General features: G+C 39.5%; 1 protein-coding gene across 19 annotated transcripts in view; it reads right to left on the reverse strand.

Moving 5' to 3' along the window:
- Nucleotides 1-17,146, reverse strand: part of LOC128685738 (zinc finger and BTB domain-containing protein 7A) — a 653,624-nt gene that overhangs the window by 393,135 nt on the left and 243,343 nt on the right. The window contains exon 6 of one of the 19 annotated variants that reach the window (XM_070087976.1): nt 12,420-15,473. The exons of the other annotated variants lie outside the window; for them this stretch is intronic. Within the exon in view, the coding sequence (XP_069944077.1) occupies nt 15,171-15,473 (303 nt within the window). The 3' untranslated portion in view covers nt 12,420-15,170. Of the gene's footprint in view, nt 1-12,419; nt 15,474-17,146 lie in introns of those variants that run through there. 19 annotated transcript variants of the gene reach the window in all.

Below are 17,146 nucleotides of genomic sequence, written 5' to 3' on the forward strand. Positions count from 1 at the left end.
TTCTCACTGCTAAGCAGTGGCATGAGCATGTGAAGTATATGATATCTGTAGAAGCAAGGGCAAACTTATAGACTATGCTCTTAAGTTTAATGTAGATGCTAGTGAATCTATACAGCTCCTCTGACCCAGAATAAAAGTTATTCTGAGTCACCACTATTGGTCACGGCAGTTTATACCTCATCTCTCCACCACAAAAATGTAAGCAATATTACCTTTGATATATCTTTGGTGGGTTCTGATAGTTTTTCTACTCCCAGTGCCTGGCCTTGGTCCAGGCTCATCTGGTGCTTGTCTGTTCAACCAGCCTCTGGTGTTGGTGGCCCAATGACCCACATATCCATCACAGCCTAGTTGATCTGGCACCTGGTGATGATACTTGTCCAGTTTCTTCTTGAAGACATCTACACTTGTCCAAGCAGTGTTTCTGATGTCTTCGTAAGATGTTGAATAGTCTGGGGCCCCGGCACCCCTGCTTTTTTCTGGGTATAAATATTTTGCACTTCTTCCTGCATCTCTCAATACAGTGTGTTTTCATGGCAATGTACAGATTTAGAACAAGGCCTTCACGAGAACACAAGCAATTTGAAGTGTCCCCACTGGAACTATTTCCCTGGTTTTGAAAGTTCTTATTATCCACTCTATAATCTTCCTAACCGTAGTGACATTGGTCTTATAGTGTTCTTTGAAAGGTCAGCCGACATAATTATTCCTAGGTCTTTCACATGTTCCTTTTATTCTATTTGATAATCCTCTTGAGTTTTGTATACAGGGTCTCTTTTGAATTCATTCTTTCCATACCTAACCAGCTGGAACTTATCACCATTGAAAGTCTTGTCTACTGTTCTCCACTGCCCACTGGGAAACTTTGCTTATATCTTCCTGCAATTTTTCAGTGTCTCCTACTGAGGTGACTTTCATTCTTATTTTAGTATCATATGCAAATGATGATACAAAACTGAGACAAGTGTTTTTATCTTATGTATGTGCTATGAGTTTAAGACACAGCAGAGGCACTAGGCCAGTGCCATGACGTATTGAGCTTATTACCTCACTGATGCTGGATTTTGTTCTGTTTGCTACTACTCTTACTCCTCTTCACATTCTATGTTAGATACCTGAATATTCATCTGTCTACCTTCCCTGTTATGCCTATGATCCTCATTTTGTATGCAATTACCCCATGATTGCATTCCTCAAATACCTTTGCAAAAATCTGTGTATATCACATCTGCATTTTAGTTTTCTTCTGCCTCCGTAATTCTGTCATAGAGGTTTAGCATTTATGACAGGCATGATCTTTCAGTTCTAAAATTATGATTGTTTGGGTTATGCAGATTGTACTGTTCCATAAAGTTTATAATTTGACATATCATCACTCTTTTGAAGACTTTTATGATGTGGAATGTTAGGGCTGCTGGTCTCTAATTTTTGGCTAGTGCTCTACATCACTATAAAATTACTATGCAATACAATACTGTAACAATACAGGTTTCAATACCTGCACTCTTAAGAGTCCAGTTGTTTCCTAAACCAGAAGGCTTGGTCTACTGGTTCAGAAGGCAATTAGATGATCAAGAAAAATTCATTTCATAATACAGAAGTTTCAGATAATAGCCAATATCATACACCCCCTCCCCTAACTTATTATATGAGGTTAGACAACAGGCAATTTATATAAAATTAAAAGATTATATGTCCAATGCTTCAGTTCACACTACCATGACCTGTGACCTGTCTGGTGCTACTTATGTGTATTAATGCAATTATTATTATTACAATCAAAAAGAAGTACTGAACCTATTAGGGTCATACAGTGCTGCAGAGCAGGGATTGGTGCAGGATCAAAGGATAAGTAAGGGTGGAGAGGACAACAAAGGTAAAGTTAGGAAGGACTGTGAGGAGTCTTAAAGGAAGGATTATCAAAGTTTGTGTAATAAATCAGTTGCTGTCAAAAAGTCGAAGAGGGAGTCTGTGTCAAAGGTGGGGCCATCAGAAAGGAGGGAAGATAAGGTAAGAGCGTTAGAACACTGACAACGTTGCATGAAAATTCAATGTGCTCGTTGATAGACAAGATCCATAAAGTCTTCCCTAAACTTCATTTTATAATTACTAGCTACTATTAAGGTTCCAGCTTTTGCAAACAGTTCAATTCTTACAGGAAAGACCAATATGAGACAGATCCCTTTATCATAAGAGATGAGCAATGGGGAGACTTTATGTTAGAGGTCAAGTGTTAGTGCCATCACATGTCAACAAATGAATTGTACAAATAGCAAGGCTCTGGGAGTAGAAAAATACTTGAAACTCATCAAGGGTATATCAAATGTATTCCTTCCACATAATGCTTACTGCTAAGCTAGTATGTCATTTCATTATACAGTGAATGAGATCGTATGCATGCGTGCACATATGAATGTGTTTGATGCGAGGGGAGGCAATTGATTTTTGGGACCTGACAAGCTGCTGGGGTGTGAGCAAGGTAACAATTTGTGAAGGGGTTCAGGGAAACTGGTTAGCTGGACTTGAGTCCTTGGAGGTGGGAGAGTGTTGGCAAGAATATGTCAAAGTAGAAATGTGTGAAGGTTAAGAATGACCAAGAAGTAGAGGTGAGTACTAGATCTGATTTAAATACTGGGAACCATAAACCATGATTAATCATTCCTGGGTATATCGTAACACCTGAGAAATTTAATAACTCTTCAATTTTTTGTGTGATAATGAATTGAAAATGGAAAGCAAAAATAGAAGGTGCCTGGGATATGAATAACCCTTTCACTATCCAAGCCTCTGAAATGAAACTTGTTCTCAGTGTCCAAAAATTAATAAAAAAAAAAATCTGAAATGGTAGAATCTTTTTCTGAATGTAATGACACCAAAAGTGTGAAATTTGATGGAAAACTTATGGAATTGTGCAGGCACAAAGTTAGCAGTCTTGCTGCAATTTATGCACCTGTAATTTCACCTACTTTGAATCCTAATTTAGGACAATTCCATTGTTCCAATCAACCAAATTCTTAGCTGTTTCACTAGTATCGAATTTGTACAAGAAACCATTCATTCAACTATTTCAACTACTCTACAAAGTGATCGAAATTTGGTAATTTGACCAATTTCACACAAAATTAAAAAAATACCAATATATAAATAGTCCATAATAAACAATGTAGACATTTCTGACACTAAAACATTTCCTTTGTTCATTAGTCACATCCCCAGGCCTCTCCTATATTACTTGCTTGCCATTTTGAATTTTCATTCACACAAAAATAGAAGATTTACTCTATTTCTCAGATAATAAAATATAATCAGGAAAGATTGTTCATGGTTTGCAACATCTCAATAATTAAGTTCAGCTATGAAAAACCCATAAAACAGACTGTGGGTTGTAGAGGGAATTCACCCGTTCATTAGAAAATCAGCAAAAAATGAATATCTCCACTATTCTGAACTCAATTTCAAGCTACTTGCAGTCGTCAAACCAATCACAATGATCTTTATTTCAGTAACATGTCTTCTATTCTATCAAATGATACAAAGAAACAACCATAAAAAACATCCAAGAAAACACCGAAAATTCACTATTTTAATTCATACACAGGGTCAATTTTGTTTTTCCCATGATGCACCGCATGAGTCAGGATTTTTTATATGGTGCACACTCACCATACAAACCCATTCTCTCACATCTAGGCCAAAATTTACCACTCACAGCTCATCTGAGTGAGTTGAACTCATGATGTAGAACTACTTCAGGGACCCCTGGCCTCAGTGTCATAGCTCCACATGACGGCCAGCAAAAGGTTTAACTTTGTGGGTGTAGGCAGTAAAGGGGCCGGTAAGTCTAACGGGTCGACTCTTTTATTTGTCGACTGATTACGTTCATTTTTGCTGTACTATTAGAAGCTTATATCAAACGTGCTTTGATGAAGTTTCAGAAAGATCGGCCAAAGAGCAAATGAAAAAAGTTAATTTTACTAAAAATTTAACAAAAATTACATTTGGCAGCGGACCCCTACGAAGTGGTACTTGGAAAAGTGGTTTTGACACTTGCTGCTGATAAAATGCTTCTAATTCCATCATTGCTCAAGTACCAATTCTATAGTAAACCTTATCTTCATTCTAAAAAAAATAAAGTTTAATAGTTTTTTTGACGTTTAGGAAGATATCAGCCTTGTTGCCCACACAAATCTGAAAATATTTGGGATACTTCAAAATGGTACATGACATCTTGTTAAGCAATCATTCTTTTATGTTTGTTATTAAATTCAGGTCAATTCATTCATAAATAATGATGGCCTGCCCCCAAATAGGTAAATAACTTACTTCCGAGATAATGGCCGATACGCGCAGCTGCCCAGGTATGCAGGGAAATATTTTTTTTCCCTGAAAAATTCACTTTCTTTACACTTTTTCCATAACCTACAAGCGTTTATTACAGTTAGCCATCTTCAACCTCCGTTTTTTCTCATTATAGTAACTAGAGACTGGGTATATGGCCTCGAGATGGCTTTGGTCCATAAATTCTTTCCTCTCAGGCATCATATTATGCAATATATTATTTGTTCTGGCGTACTTTTTATGTTTCTATGCTATTATTATATCACCTTATGTCATATTAGATCAATTGTGATAGGTAAATAAGCCTTATAATTGATATTAGCATGAGTATAGAATATTGTGTTGGCTGGTGTGTGTCTGCCATGTCAGCACTTATTCCCAGGGGATGTTCCTGATTGGTTCCTTCTTTCTTATGTTCTAATGTATTTGACTGGCTGGCTGGCTGACTGGCTTTGGCTGTCTCTGTCTGTCTATATCTGTCTCTCTCACATGTACTCCTAAGTACAGTTATTATACATATGTAAATTACCAAGGATAATGCAAAAATTCCAGGCCAAGTGCTATGCAGTGTTTGTAAGACATAAATAAACATGATGCAAGTAATAGCAGTGTCACTTGCTCAGCAATCAGGGAGAGGCACATAAACCACAGCCGCTCCCTGAGACAGAGACAAGCAGATGGAAAGGCAGACACACACAGGCAGACAAAGACAAATAAGCAGAACTAGACAGACAGATAAGCAGAGCTAAACAGACAGATAGACAGACATACAGATAGACTGACAGACAGACATACAGAGACATGTTTGTGTGCAACAGTAAAAACATACACATAAAGCCATGGTTCCCTGCAGCAGCTACAATCATCAAATGTCACTGGCTGTCACTTGCTCTTTGATACTTGTCATAACACCATTCTTCAGAGAGTTGCATACTCCAGCACGTCTAAAACATTGCTGGGACCTATAAATACTTTGTATATATTTCTAGAAAATAGTAATGACCAAGGCAGGTGAAAATGTTCACCTGTCGGTGTTTGTTACTATTTGAGTACTATTTCAGTACATAATATTAGTGTTAGAACAAAGACTGGCTATGAAATCACAAGAACTATTATAAATTGTAATTATCAGAACAAAAAATTATATAAATTAAAATAAAAATGAGAAAAAAAGGTAAATTGGCAACATTTCAAGCTGCAGGACTGGATGTTGCAATCAGGTGAGCATCCAAAGCCAATTTCGCGTTTTTTTATCTCGGTAAGTACTGGTTCTAATTTTTTTTTTTTTGGTCTTATACCACACAGAAAATTGCCCTCTTTAATTTAAAAAGAAAAAAAAAAAGAAAAAAATTATTTTTTAAAATATTCGGAGCGCCATGCAGGTGAACGTAGATCTATGTTTGGACAGTTAAAGGTTTAAAGTTTTGTGCATCATGACTATTTCATATATAATAAAGAAGGAATAACCTTTTGAATCGGATATCAATAAAGTTCAGTCTTCTATGCCAATCTTTGACTGTTTTTGAATAACTCATATACATACACAATGTAAGGTATTACAAATTCAAAAGAAATTTAAGGAGAAGGGAATAATTAGGCTGTATTCAGGAAAAATGAAATAGACAAAATATTTTTTATTGATGGGAATGGCAAGATACTGTATATGGAGGTTTTAAAATACCTTAAGGTATATTTTTGTTATTACACTGGCATTATATACAGTAGACCATCGTTTAACACAGTAGTTACGTTCCTGAAAATGCCGTGGAAGTTAAAACCGTGTTAGACAAACTGAAGAACTTATGGGGAAAACAGGGTTACATTCCTGGGAGCAAGCAAAAAGCCAAACATTTTTTTTAGATCAAGATCTTACAAAAATAAAAGTGAATATGTAATTGTAGTTCATTGTAGTGATATACTATTATGTTTTTACTGCTTATGACTACAAATGCAACAGAAATAATAGTATTCCTTACCTTAAATTGTGAGCACTGGTGTTTGTTGATCATTGTGAAGAGAGTGGAGAGTTATGCCGAGGCCCAACTGGGCTGGGGTGGATGGTAGAGGTTCTGGTACTGAAGTTGATGGTTGTACTGGAGTGTGTATAAATTCTGTAATGGATTTCTGGGCTATTTTACCCTACAGTACATTATACGGCTGACGATAAGGCATCAGCTGCAATAGGCAATGTTTCAGAGCACTGCTTCTAGATTTGTCAGGGTCCTCTTTAGTCAGTCAGTAAATCAGTCAAATCAGAGAATAAGTCAAGTCAGTCAGTCAGTCAATCAAGTTATTCAGTCAAGTTAGTAAGTCAGTCAAGTCAATAAATAAGTCAGTCAGTAAATCAGTCAAGTCAGTCAGTTATTCATCACACAAACTCATATATTTACCTCATTCTTTTTAACTGTACAAACTGATGCTTCATTAAGGCCTCAGGTTATCTCTTGTCTAATACTGTATCTGTATTTTCTTACTGCTAGTGCTCTGAACATAGATCTACGTTTTATTTATCCTGGCTTCAAATTTGGCGTAACAGGCCTGAGCATCCTAGACACAAGAGAATGGGTCTGCGTACTCAGTGTGTGCCACGTGAAAAAATCGGCAACGCCTGGATACCACATGGTAGCACCAGTTACATTCAGCTCCAACTTGGGTCAACATCATGGCACATCCTCGCGATTCACTCACGCCTCGTCATGGTAACACTCTTATTCGAGAAAAGTGGTTTAGAACGTGAGTTTAGCGGATCTGACACTGATGTGGCCACTAATGATCAAGGAATTAGTGAAAATATCGACGATAACCCAGATGACCCTCAGCCCATCATCTCTAGGGTGGCCATGCCAGACCCCCAGCCAAGCACTTCTGGGTGGCCAGTGTGGCCACACCAGATCCTGGGCCAAGCACTTCTGGGATGGCCAGTGTGGCCACATAAGACCCTGGGCCAAGCACCTCTGGAGTGGCCAGTATTACTACCCATAGGCAACTACACAAGAGGAAACTATCATTTCCTCGCAGTCTCAGTGATATTGAAAGTGATGAAAGTGACAATGAAATTGATTTTATGCCAATAGAGAATTCGTCTAGTGATAGTGATATTCACTGTTCACCCGTGAAGCGTACTTTTAGGTGTCGTAGCCTGCATTCAGGTAGTGTGCTATATGCAATCCCCAAGGGTCGTGGCAGGTCACGATCCAAAACCCCGGCCACCGATAGTGATAGTGATAATGATGGAGAATATGCAGGGATGGAGGAAGACGTGGTGGTGGTGGGCATGCTGCTTGGAGCACATGGCACAGTGGGTGGACAAAGGACTGCCCGGCACCCCCCCCCCCAGCCATGTGCTGCCTCCACTCCTGTTCCTCCTCCTGCTCCCCCTCACCCCATGCCACAGGTCCACCCTGCACCATGTGACCGTGAGTGGAACTGTACACAAAGTATATATTCATGCCACAACCTTGTGATTTTGATGTGAGTGGCAGTAGCATCCTTCCATAATGTCCCATAACAAATGAGTCTACAGAGTTGGACTTTTTGAAGTTATACTTTGACGAGCCTCTAATGAACTTGATAGTGACCCAGACAAACAATTATTACCGCTATATCATGGACAACAGAGTGGTTCCAGAATCGTCACGGCTGCATAGGTGGAAAGATACAACTGTGGCTGAAATGTATTTATTCCTCACCGCTGTCATGCTTATGCCAAATACATATAAACAAAATACAGTGGAACCTCAAAAATCGAACTGCTCCCAACACAACCAATTATGTAACTGTATTTTTGTAAGTGCTTTTATAAGTGTATTTTTGAGGGTCTGAAATGGACTAATCTAATTTACATTATTCCTGATGGGAATAAATTCATTCGGTAAAGGCACTCGAACAGCCTTCTGGACTGAAGAAAGTTCGATATTTGAGGTTCCACTGTACAGTGGTCCCTCGATAATAGTAGGGCTTGATAGTCGTCCTTTTTGAAAATCATCGCTTTATTTTAGTCCAAACATTGGCTCGCAAACGGTTGACTCGCTAATCGTCGTTCGTCCTGGACGCGTACTCACGGCTCTGAGCCGCCTCGGCCTCCCTTCCAAGCCAGTGTGCCATTGTTCACCAGTGAGCGACAGTCCCCTCACGTGACTCAAGAAATCGTAATGACACGATTGCAAATAAACCATACCCCCGGCCGGGATTGAACCCGCGGTCATAGAGTCTCAAAACTCCAGCCCGTCGCGTTAGCCACTAGACCAGCTAGCCACAATAAGATTCATCCAACTAGGTATATTTCTACACCATAGGAAAGTTAGCACAGGCACCTCTGTGACCACAAATGCAAGTTTTTACAGACGAATCTCCAGCTAGCGTGGCCGTGACGAACTCTAGCTCAAGTCCCTTCACTGCCGTCAACATGACTCAAGAAATCGTAATGACACGATTGCAAATAAACCATACCCCCGGCCGGGATTGAACCCGCGGTCATAGAGTCTCAAAACTCCAGCCCGTCGCGTTAGCCACTAGACCAGCTAGCCACAATAAGATTCATCCAACTAGGTATATTTCTACACCATAGGAAAGTTAGCACAGGCACCTCTGTGACCACAAATGCAAGTTTTTACAGACGAATCTCCAGCTAGCGTGGCCGTGACGAACTCTAGCTCAAGTCCCTTCACTGCCGTCAACATGACTCAAGAAATCGTAATGACACGATTGCAAATAAACCATACTCTATGACCGCGGGTTCAATCCCGGCCGGGGGTATGGTTTATTGGCAATCGTATCATTACGATTTCTTGAGTCATGTTGACGGCAGTGAAGGGACTTGAGCTAGAGTTCGTCACGGCCACGCTAGCTGGAGATTCGTCTGTAAAAACTTGCATTTGTGGTCACAGAGGTGCCTGTGCTAACTTTCCTATGGTGTAGAAATATACCTAGTTGGATGAATCTTATTGTGGCTAGCTGGTCTAGTGGCTAACGCGACGGGCTGGAGTTTTGAGACTCTATGACCGCGGGTTCAATCCCGGCCGGGGGTATGGTTTATTTGCAATCGTGTCATTACGATTTCTTGAGTCATGTTGACGGCAGTGAAGGGACTTGAGCTAGAGTTCGTCACGGCCACGCTAGCTGGAGATTCGTCTGTAAAAACTTGCATTTGTGGTCACAGAGGTGCCTGTGCTAACTTTCCTATGGTGTAGAAATATACCTAGTTGGATGAATCTTATTGTGGCTAGCTGGTCTAGTGGCTAACGCGACGGGCTGGAGTTTTGAGACTCTATGACCGCGGGTTCAATCCCGGCCGGGGGTATGGAGTCCCCTCACGTGTTCATACGAAATATTTCATAATAGTATTCCATTCATTTTAGTGCTTGCAAGTGCTAAATAAGCTATTATGGCTCCAAAGAAAGCTCCTAGTGCTAAGCCTTTGGTAAAGGTGAGAAATACGATTGAATTTAAGAAAAACATCATTGAACAATATGAAAGTGGCGTACGTGTGGCCGAACTGGCCAGGATGTATAACAAATCCCATACAACCATATCTTCCATCGTGGCCAAGAAAAAGGAAATCAAGGAAGCTGTTGTTGCAAAGGGGTAAATATGCTGACAAAAATGAGATCACCAGTACATGAAGAGGTTGAGAAGTTATTATTGGTGTGGATAAATGAGGAGGAGGAAGGGGGAGGAAGAGAGATGGAAGAAGGTGCCTTCTTCAGAAATTAAAGAAATTTTGGAATGTGGGGTAGGATGGAAAGATTTATGGAGAAACATCACCCTGAGAAGGATGTTGCAAGCCATATTGGCAACTTGTACAGTGACAGAGTCTTGGCCCATTTTAGGAAAGTTTTAAAGAGATGCCAGAAACAGTTCTCTGGGCACTTTTTTTGTGAGACAGGACTCCAGTGACCCTCAAGCTGGTCCTAGTGGCATTAAGAAACAGAGAAGAGAAGTAACCCCAGAAAAGGACTTGGTACCTTAAGTGTTGATGGAAGGGGATTCCCCTTCCAAACAGTAACTAATCCATTCTCTCTCCTCCTCCAGTCTTCCATACACTAAGAAGAATTGCCAATAAAGGTAAGTGTTATGCTGTTAATGTTTCATTCAACATGTCCCATTGTATTGTTTATGTACTACATCTATATGTCATGTAAAAAAATTTTTTTTAATACTTCTGAGTGTCAGGAACGGATTAACTGTATTTACATTATTTCTTATGGGGAAAATTGATTCGGAAATCGTCTTTTTCGATAATCGTTGCATTTCCAGGAACAGATTAACGATGATAAACAAGGGACCACTGTATAGCACAGTACTGGTCCACAGACTACTTCATCAGTACTCCTGTATTCTGTGACCTCCTTCCCTGCAACAGATTTACTCTGTTGCCACGAATGTTGCACTTCTCAGACAGGAATAAGCCCAACAGAAATGACCTTCTATACAAAATCCGGGATGTGTTTATGTATATGAAGCAGAAATTCAGTGCATACTTTTATCCTTTCAAGAACATTGTTGTCGATGAGCCCTTGATTTTGTTCAAGGGACGCCTGTCATTCGAGCAATATATACCGAGCAAACGTAATCGCTTTGGTATAAAAGTTTTTGTTGTGTGACTGTGAGAGTGGTCCTGTGTTGGATGTCATTATCTACACCAGGAGAAACACACTAGATGATGACAGATGGACGCTGGAAATTTCTGGTGATGTTGTTCGCAAGATGATGGAACCATACCTTGGCAAGGGTCATACACTGTTCACAGACAGGTATACAAGCCCTATGCTTGCGGATTTCCTACGTGTGAACAATACTGATATATGTGGAACAGTGAGAAGGAATAGAAAACATATGCCAAGGTTCGGTGGAGGCAGTGCTGACGGTGCAGCGTAAGCGTCTCATGCCAATGACACCATGGCACTGATGTAGCATGACAAACAAGACATGACATTGCAGTCAACCATCCACAGAAACGAGATGGTACAAACAGACAAAATGAACTGGGACACCAATGAATGCATTGTAAAGCCAGCTGCTGTCATCAACTATAAGAACAATATGTGACTAGTCGACAAGTGTGACATGATGATAGGGTTCGTTGACTGTGTGCATAGGAGTCACAAGTGGTATATAAAACTATTTTTCCACCTTGTAGACATTGCAGTGCTCAATGCATTCAATATGTATGAAACAAAGACTGGAAAATGACAACATTTCGCAGAATTCTCCCTGAATGTCATAAAACAAATACCAAAAACGTATGGTACCACACCTGTACCTGCCCCTCAACAGCAACATGTTCCCTGACCACAACCACTGTCATGTGGGGGTTCGAAAACATGGATTGGGTAATAACACTCACGTTGGATGTTCTAGTATACTGGGTGGAATATAGGGGGAGCACCAAGTGTTGACCTGCCGCCTGTCTAACGCCTCTACTTGAACTGGCTGGCTGGATGATAGGCTGAGGCAGGCTGACTGGTGCTCACTCCCACAGTCTGGCTTACTGGCTGGCTTAATTGCAAAATCCAGGTCAGCCCCTCGGAGACTGAAGCCATTAGCACACGAACTAAGCCAGGAAGCTTGAAAAGCGGCTGCAACTGGCTTGCAGGCTGGGGCGACCGGTTGAGAGACAGGTGAGGGAAGAAGCCGGCTAGTTGGAGATTGCAGACATGACCTCTGACCTGCGGCACCCCACAAACAATCTTCTAATGTCGGAAATACCCGTAAATCCCTGCCCACAAGCTGCCACCAAATTGTCATGTGGGGGGTTCGAAAACATGGATTGGGTAATAACACTCATTTCGGATGTTCTAGTATGTTGGGTGGAATATAGGGGAAGCACCAAGCCTTGACCTGCTGCCTGTCTAACGCCTCTACTTGAAGTGGCTTGCTGAGTGCCTCGGAGGGTAGCGGCATTCAAAACATGCTAGGTCAGCTGAACAGTGAATAACAAGTGATTCACACAGACAGTTGGTAGTGAGGCATACTATTGGTTACTGGCAACTGAAACTACTGAGACCACAACCACAGCCAGTTGGGGAAGTGCCAGACCGAATCATCCCCAACTGTCACTACCTGATACCAATACCACCTACCCTAAAGAAGAAGTATTCGCAGAAAATGTGTGACGTGTGTGCTACCACCACAAAACGACCTCTACAGCAGAAGGACACATGATTCATGTGTCACCAGTGTGGGGTGGCACTCTGTATGAATCCATGCTTCATGTAGTATCATACAATCGTGGAATTCTAGAAACATAAGTGGGACATGTAAATACTTGTATATAGTTGTAGATAATAGAATGTGATTCAGTCAGGTGTGTAAAATCACCTATCAGTGTGTACATGTGTGTTTGTGACAGTATGATAATAATTTTGTATATAATATTGGTGTATAAACAACAACTGGCATTGAAATCAAGAGATTTATTAGAAAACAATTATCATATCATAAAAGCCAAGAAAATTAAAAAAAAAAAATGGAAAAAACAGTAAGTATGTAGAATTTCTGCAAGTGGCAGTGCTCCATGTTGCTGTCAGGTGATCATCAAGTGCCAACTTCGTGGGCTCATATCTCGGTAAGAACTGACCCTAATTTTTTTTTTATCCTATGTCATGTAGAAAAATGCGCTCTTTATTTCTATAAAAAAAACTATTTTTTTTTTTTATTTTTCAAAATATTCAGAGCGCTAGCGGTAGATCTACGTTTGGACATTTAATGGGTTAAGACTTAAATGCTTATACCTCGTCTTGCCACTTTCAGCAACACTGGTATGCCTACTGGGTGCCATTATTGCTTGGCAGATACAGGATATGGCAATTAAAATATCAAAACACTGTTCACAAACACAACTACAGTGGACCCCCGCATAACGATCACCTCCGAATGCGACCAATTAAGTAAGTGTATTTATGTAAGTGCGTTTGTACGTGTATGTTTGGGGGTCTTAAATGGACTAATCTACTTGACAATATTCCTTATGGGAACAAATTCGGTCAGTACTGGCACCTGAACATACTTGTGGAGTGAAAAAATATCGTTAACCGGGGGTCCACTGTAGTTCCTAACACAGTGGAACTGGACATGTATGAACAAATACTAGGATGGGGGTGGCAGGAGTGTTGGGGGTGGTGGGAGTGTCTGGAGCAGACACTCCAGTTTTTTCCCTCCTGCAAACTGAACCATGTTAAGTTATTTTTACGAAGTGTTATACAAAAATATGCCGCAATTCTTCAATAGTGCTATAACCAAAACATGCCAGACAAACTGTGCTAAACGACGGTCTACTGTATTTCAAAGTAATGTTCAATGAAAAGAAATGGTAGGATATTGTATATGGCAATGTGTGTATCTATTCTGCTAATGATTCTTGCATCATCTCCTCCATGGCAGTCTCAAACCAGAAAATATAAACAGAACTAAGATCTAGTAAGAAATATTAAAGTAGACATATGGGTATAATGAACCTAAGTATGTACAAGTGTAAGATATACCTGTCAACATTCATCTACCAGGCTTCAGTTTCACACTCATAATATATTCAAGTACTTTCCTTTATGGTTGCACACTACTTGCATCATTATAAAGTAGAAAAAAGAAAACAAAACATAGCATCTTACAATACATATCACCACACCTCATTATGAAAAGAAGAAGTGAAAATACTTTGACTAATCTACTATGTGTTAGCAAAATAATTGTGTATGCACTAATATCAATGTACTGTACTAATATCACGGAAAGCATACAATAATCAACAAATTATATGCTTTATTCGATGATGATTCATTATCAGAGTGCAATACTATAAACCATACTATAATCTCTGACTCATAACCACATTAACACAATATATGAGCAAATAATTGTTACATATGCAATGCATACTAATTGTGCATATCTAAACTTGCAGCTAATCCAAGTTACTATTAAGTTAGCTCTATTAAATATCTGTTGTGGTATACATATGGTAATAAAATCTCATGGATTTTGAACATGACCCATAATGCTCCATAACCATATGCAAATCCATTAGTTTGCAGGATGCCAAACTAATATTTTCCCAAACTTTAATTAAACCAGCAGTTGAATAACAGTTCTTACAATCACCATTGCCTCTTTGAGATGTGATTTACATCTCTATATTATCCAAGTTTTGTGTTCAGTAATGACAAAAATTCAAATGGGTATCAATAAATTTTAATTCAGCATTCAAAGTCAATCTCATATCACAGTGTTAGTATCTTGATTATTAATATTTTAAAATGGGCAATTGACATGAAATGTGTCACACAAAAATAGTGGCACCTCGGGATACGAATTTTTTTCGTTCCAGGAGCCTGTTCAAGTGCCGATACCGAATGAATTTGTTCCCATGAGGAATAATTAAATCAAATTAATCAGTTTCAGACCCCCAAAAATACACTTACAAAAGCACTTACATAAATGCACTTACACAAATGTTAGAGCTTTGAGCTGTTCGTATCCTGAGGTACCACTGTAGATGCTTGGCCAGTAATGCCATTGTCAGCTTACACGAGTCTTACTTGATATCAGTTTCAAAATACAGTACTTAAACTAGCTTTGCATTTGTTAAGATAATCCATCACCCAAATTCAACAATGGCATAGCACTATGTGCTAGGTTATTTTTAATATGTTGTATAAACTTTATTTAATTATCCTAAACTCTATTCATAAACCTGAATAACCTATTAAAATATATTTTAACTTACATACAGTATAAAATTTATTAATAATCTAGAATAATAAAATTGCTGTGTGTCTTGCTAATTACAAAGAAAAATAAAAGCTATGAAAACAATAGCAACATGATTTCTTAAGTCATTGTTTGTGTGTAAGCATGTGGCTCATTAAACTTGATCTTTGGGCAGCCCGGTAAGGACAAACTGAACAAGAATACGGCTTCTCTCCAGTATGAATACGAATATGATTAGTCATTGTATCTTTTGTAGATGAGCGATAAGAGCAGTGTGGGCAGGTAAATGGTTTTTCTCCAGTGTGAGTACGAATATGCCTTGTCATGTAGTCTTTTCTATAAGAGGAATATGGACAGTAGGGACACTGGTGCGGCGTGATCACACTATCTCTTCTGGTGTTCCTCAAACCATCACTGTTCGGTCCCACCTGTCGGAAACGCCTAGCTTAATTACTGCAATCACGTACAACCAATACTACCTATTGAAGAATTAAGGTACAATTTATCACTCAATAAAATCACTCAATACAATATAATTCCTTTTTTTATACACCTATTGTCCATTATTTTCAATTAGATTTAGTAAATATCAACAAAAATAAAAAGGATCTTCTCAATAAAAGGCCAAGAAAACTATCCAGCTTGAAGTAAAATCCCACCATGCCCCTCACCAAAACTTTGGGATTCAAGTATAGACACTTAACACATTCAACAGGGCATTACATATTTAGGAAAAGCTCAAAACAAGGTGACCAAAACAAATACTGTAGAGCAGAAAAATATAATTTGACATTTGCTAAGAAATCTTGAAGATAACACAACAGAAAGTGATATATGGTACATGTTTTCTGGAGTAATAAATGTGTGACATATATTATCGAAAGGTAATGAAACTGAGATAACCACACTGTTAACCCTTTCAGGGTTGGTCCCATATATGTACAGCTTGAGAGCCAGTGTCGGTCCTGTATTTACATGCCACAATTCTAGCGCCTTTAAATTTGGTAGGCCTACATATGAAAGAATGGGTCTGTGTGGTCAGTGTGCGCAGCATGAAAAAAATCCTGCAGCACGCAGTGCATGAGAAAAAAACTCCGACCATGTTTTTGGTTTAAAACAGTGACTTTGCAGTGTATTTCTGTATGGTGTTTATGGTTGTATTCTCGTTTTCTTGGTCTCATTTGATAGAATGAAAGATACATTACAGAAATAGAGATGATTTTGACTCAAGAAATCGTAATGACACGATTGCAAACAAACCATACCCCCGGCCGGGATTGAACCCGCGGTCATAGAGTCTCAAAACTCCAGCCCGTCGCGTTAGCCACTAGACCAGCTAGCCACAATAAGATTCATCCAACTAGGTATATTTCTACACCATAGGAAGGTTAGCACAGGCACCACTGTGACCACAAATGCTGGAGTTTTGAGACTCTATGACCACGGGGTTCAATCCCGGCCGGGGGTATGGTTTGTTTGCAATCGTGTCATCACGATTTCTTGAGTCATGTTGACGGCAGTGAAGGGACTTGAGCTAGAGTTCGTCACGGCCATGCTAGCTGGAGATTCGTCTGTAAAAACTTGCATTTGTGGTCACAGTGGTGCCTGTGCTAACCTTCCTATGGTGTAGAAATATACCTAGTTGGATGAATCTTATTGTGGCTAGCTGGTCTAGTGGCTAACGCGACGGGCTGGAGTTTTGAGACTCTATGACCGCGGGTTCAATCCCGGCCGGGGGTATGGTTAGAGATGATTTTGATTGGTTTCGCGATGAAAAGTACTTTGATATTGAGCTCAAAGTAGCAAAAATGTTTGATTTTGGGCAATGTTCACAAGTGCGCTGATATTATTTGTACCATTTTTACAATAATGCAGTAGTCTGCATAACAGTAAATCTTCTATTTTTTGTGAGAATAAAATTCAAAATGAAAAGCAAGAGAAATATAAGGGGAGCCTGGAGACGTGACTAATGAACAGAGAAAATGTTATTTTAGTGCCAGAAATGTTTGTCTTGTTTATTCTGGACCCTATTTTGAAATTGACAGCTTTTGAAATTTGGTTATAATTGGCCAAATTGCCAATTTCTAACCACTTTATTGGG

This window comes from Cherax quadricarinatus, chromosome 23 (genome assembly GCF_038502225.1).
Source record: "Cherax quadricarinatus isolate ZL_2023a chromosome 23, ASM3850222v1, whole genome shotgun sequence".
Taxonomy (NCBI): Eukaryota; Metazoa; Arthropoda; class Malacostraca; order Decapoda; family Parastacidae; genus Cherax; species Cherax quadricarinatus.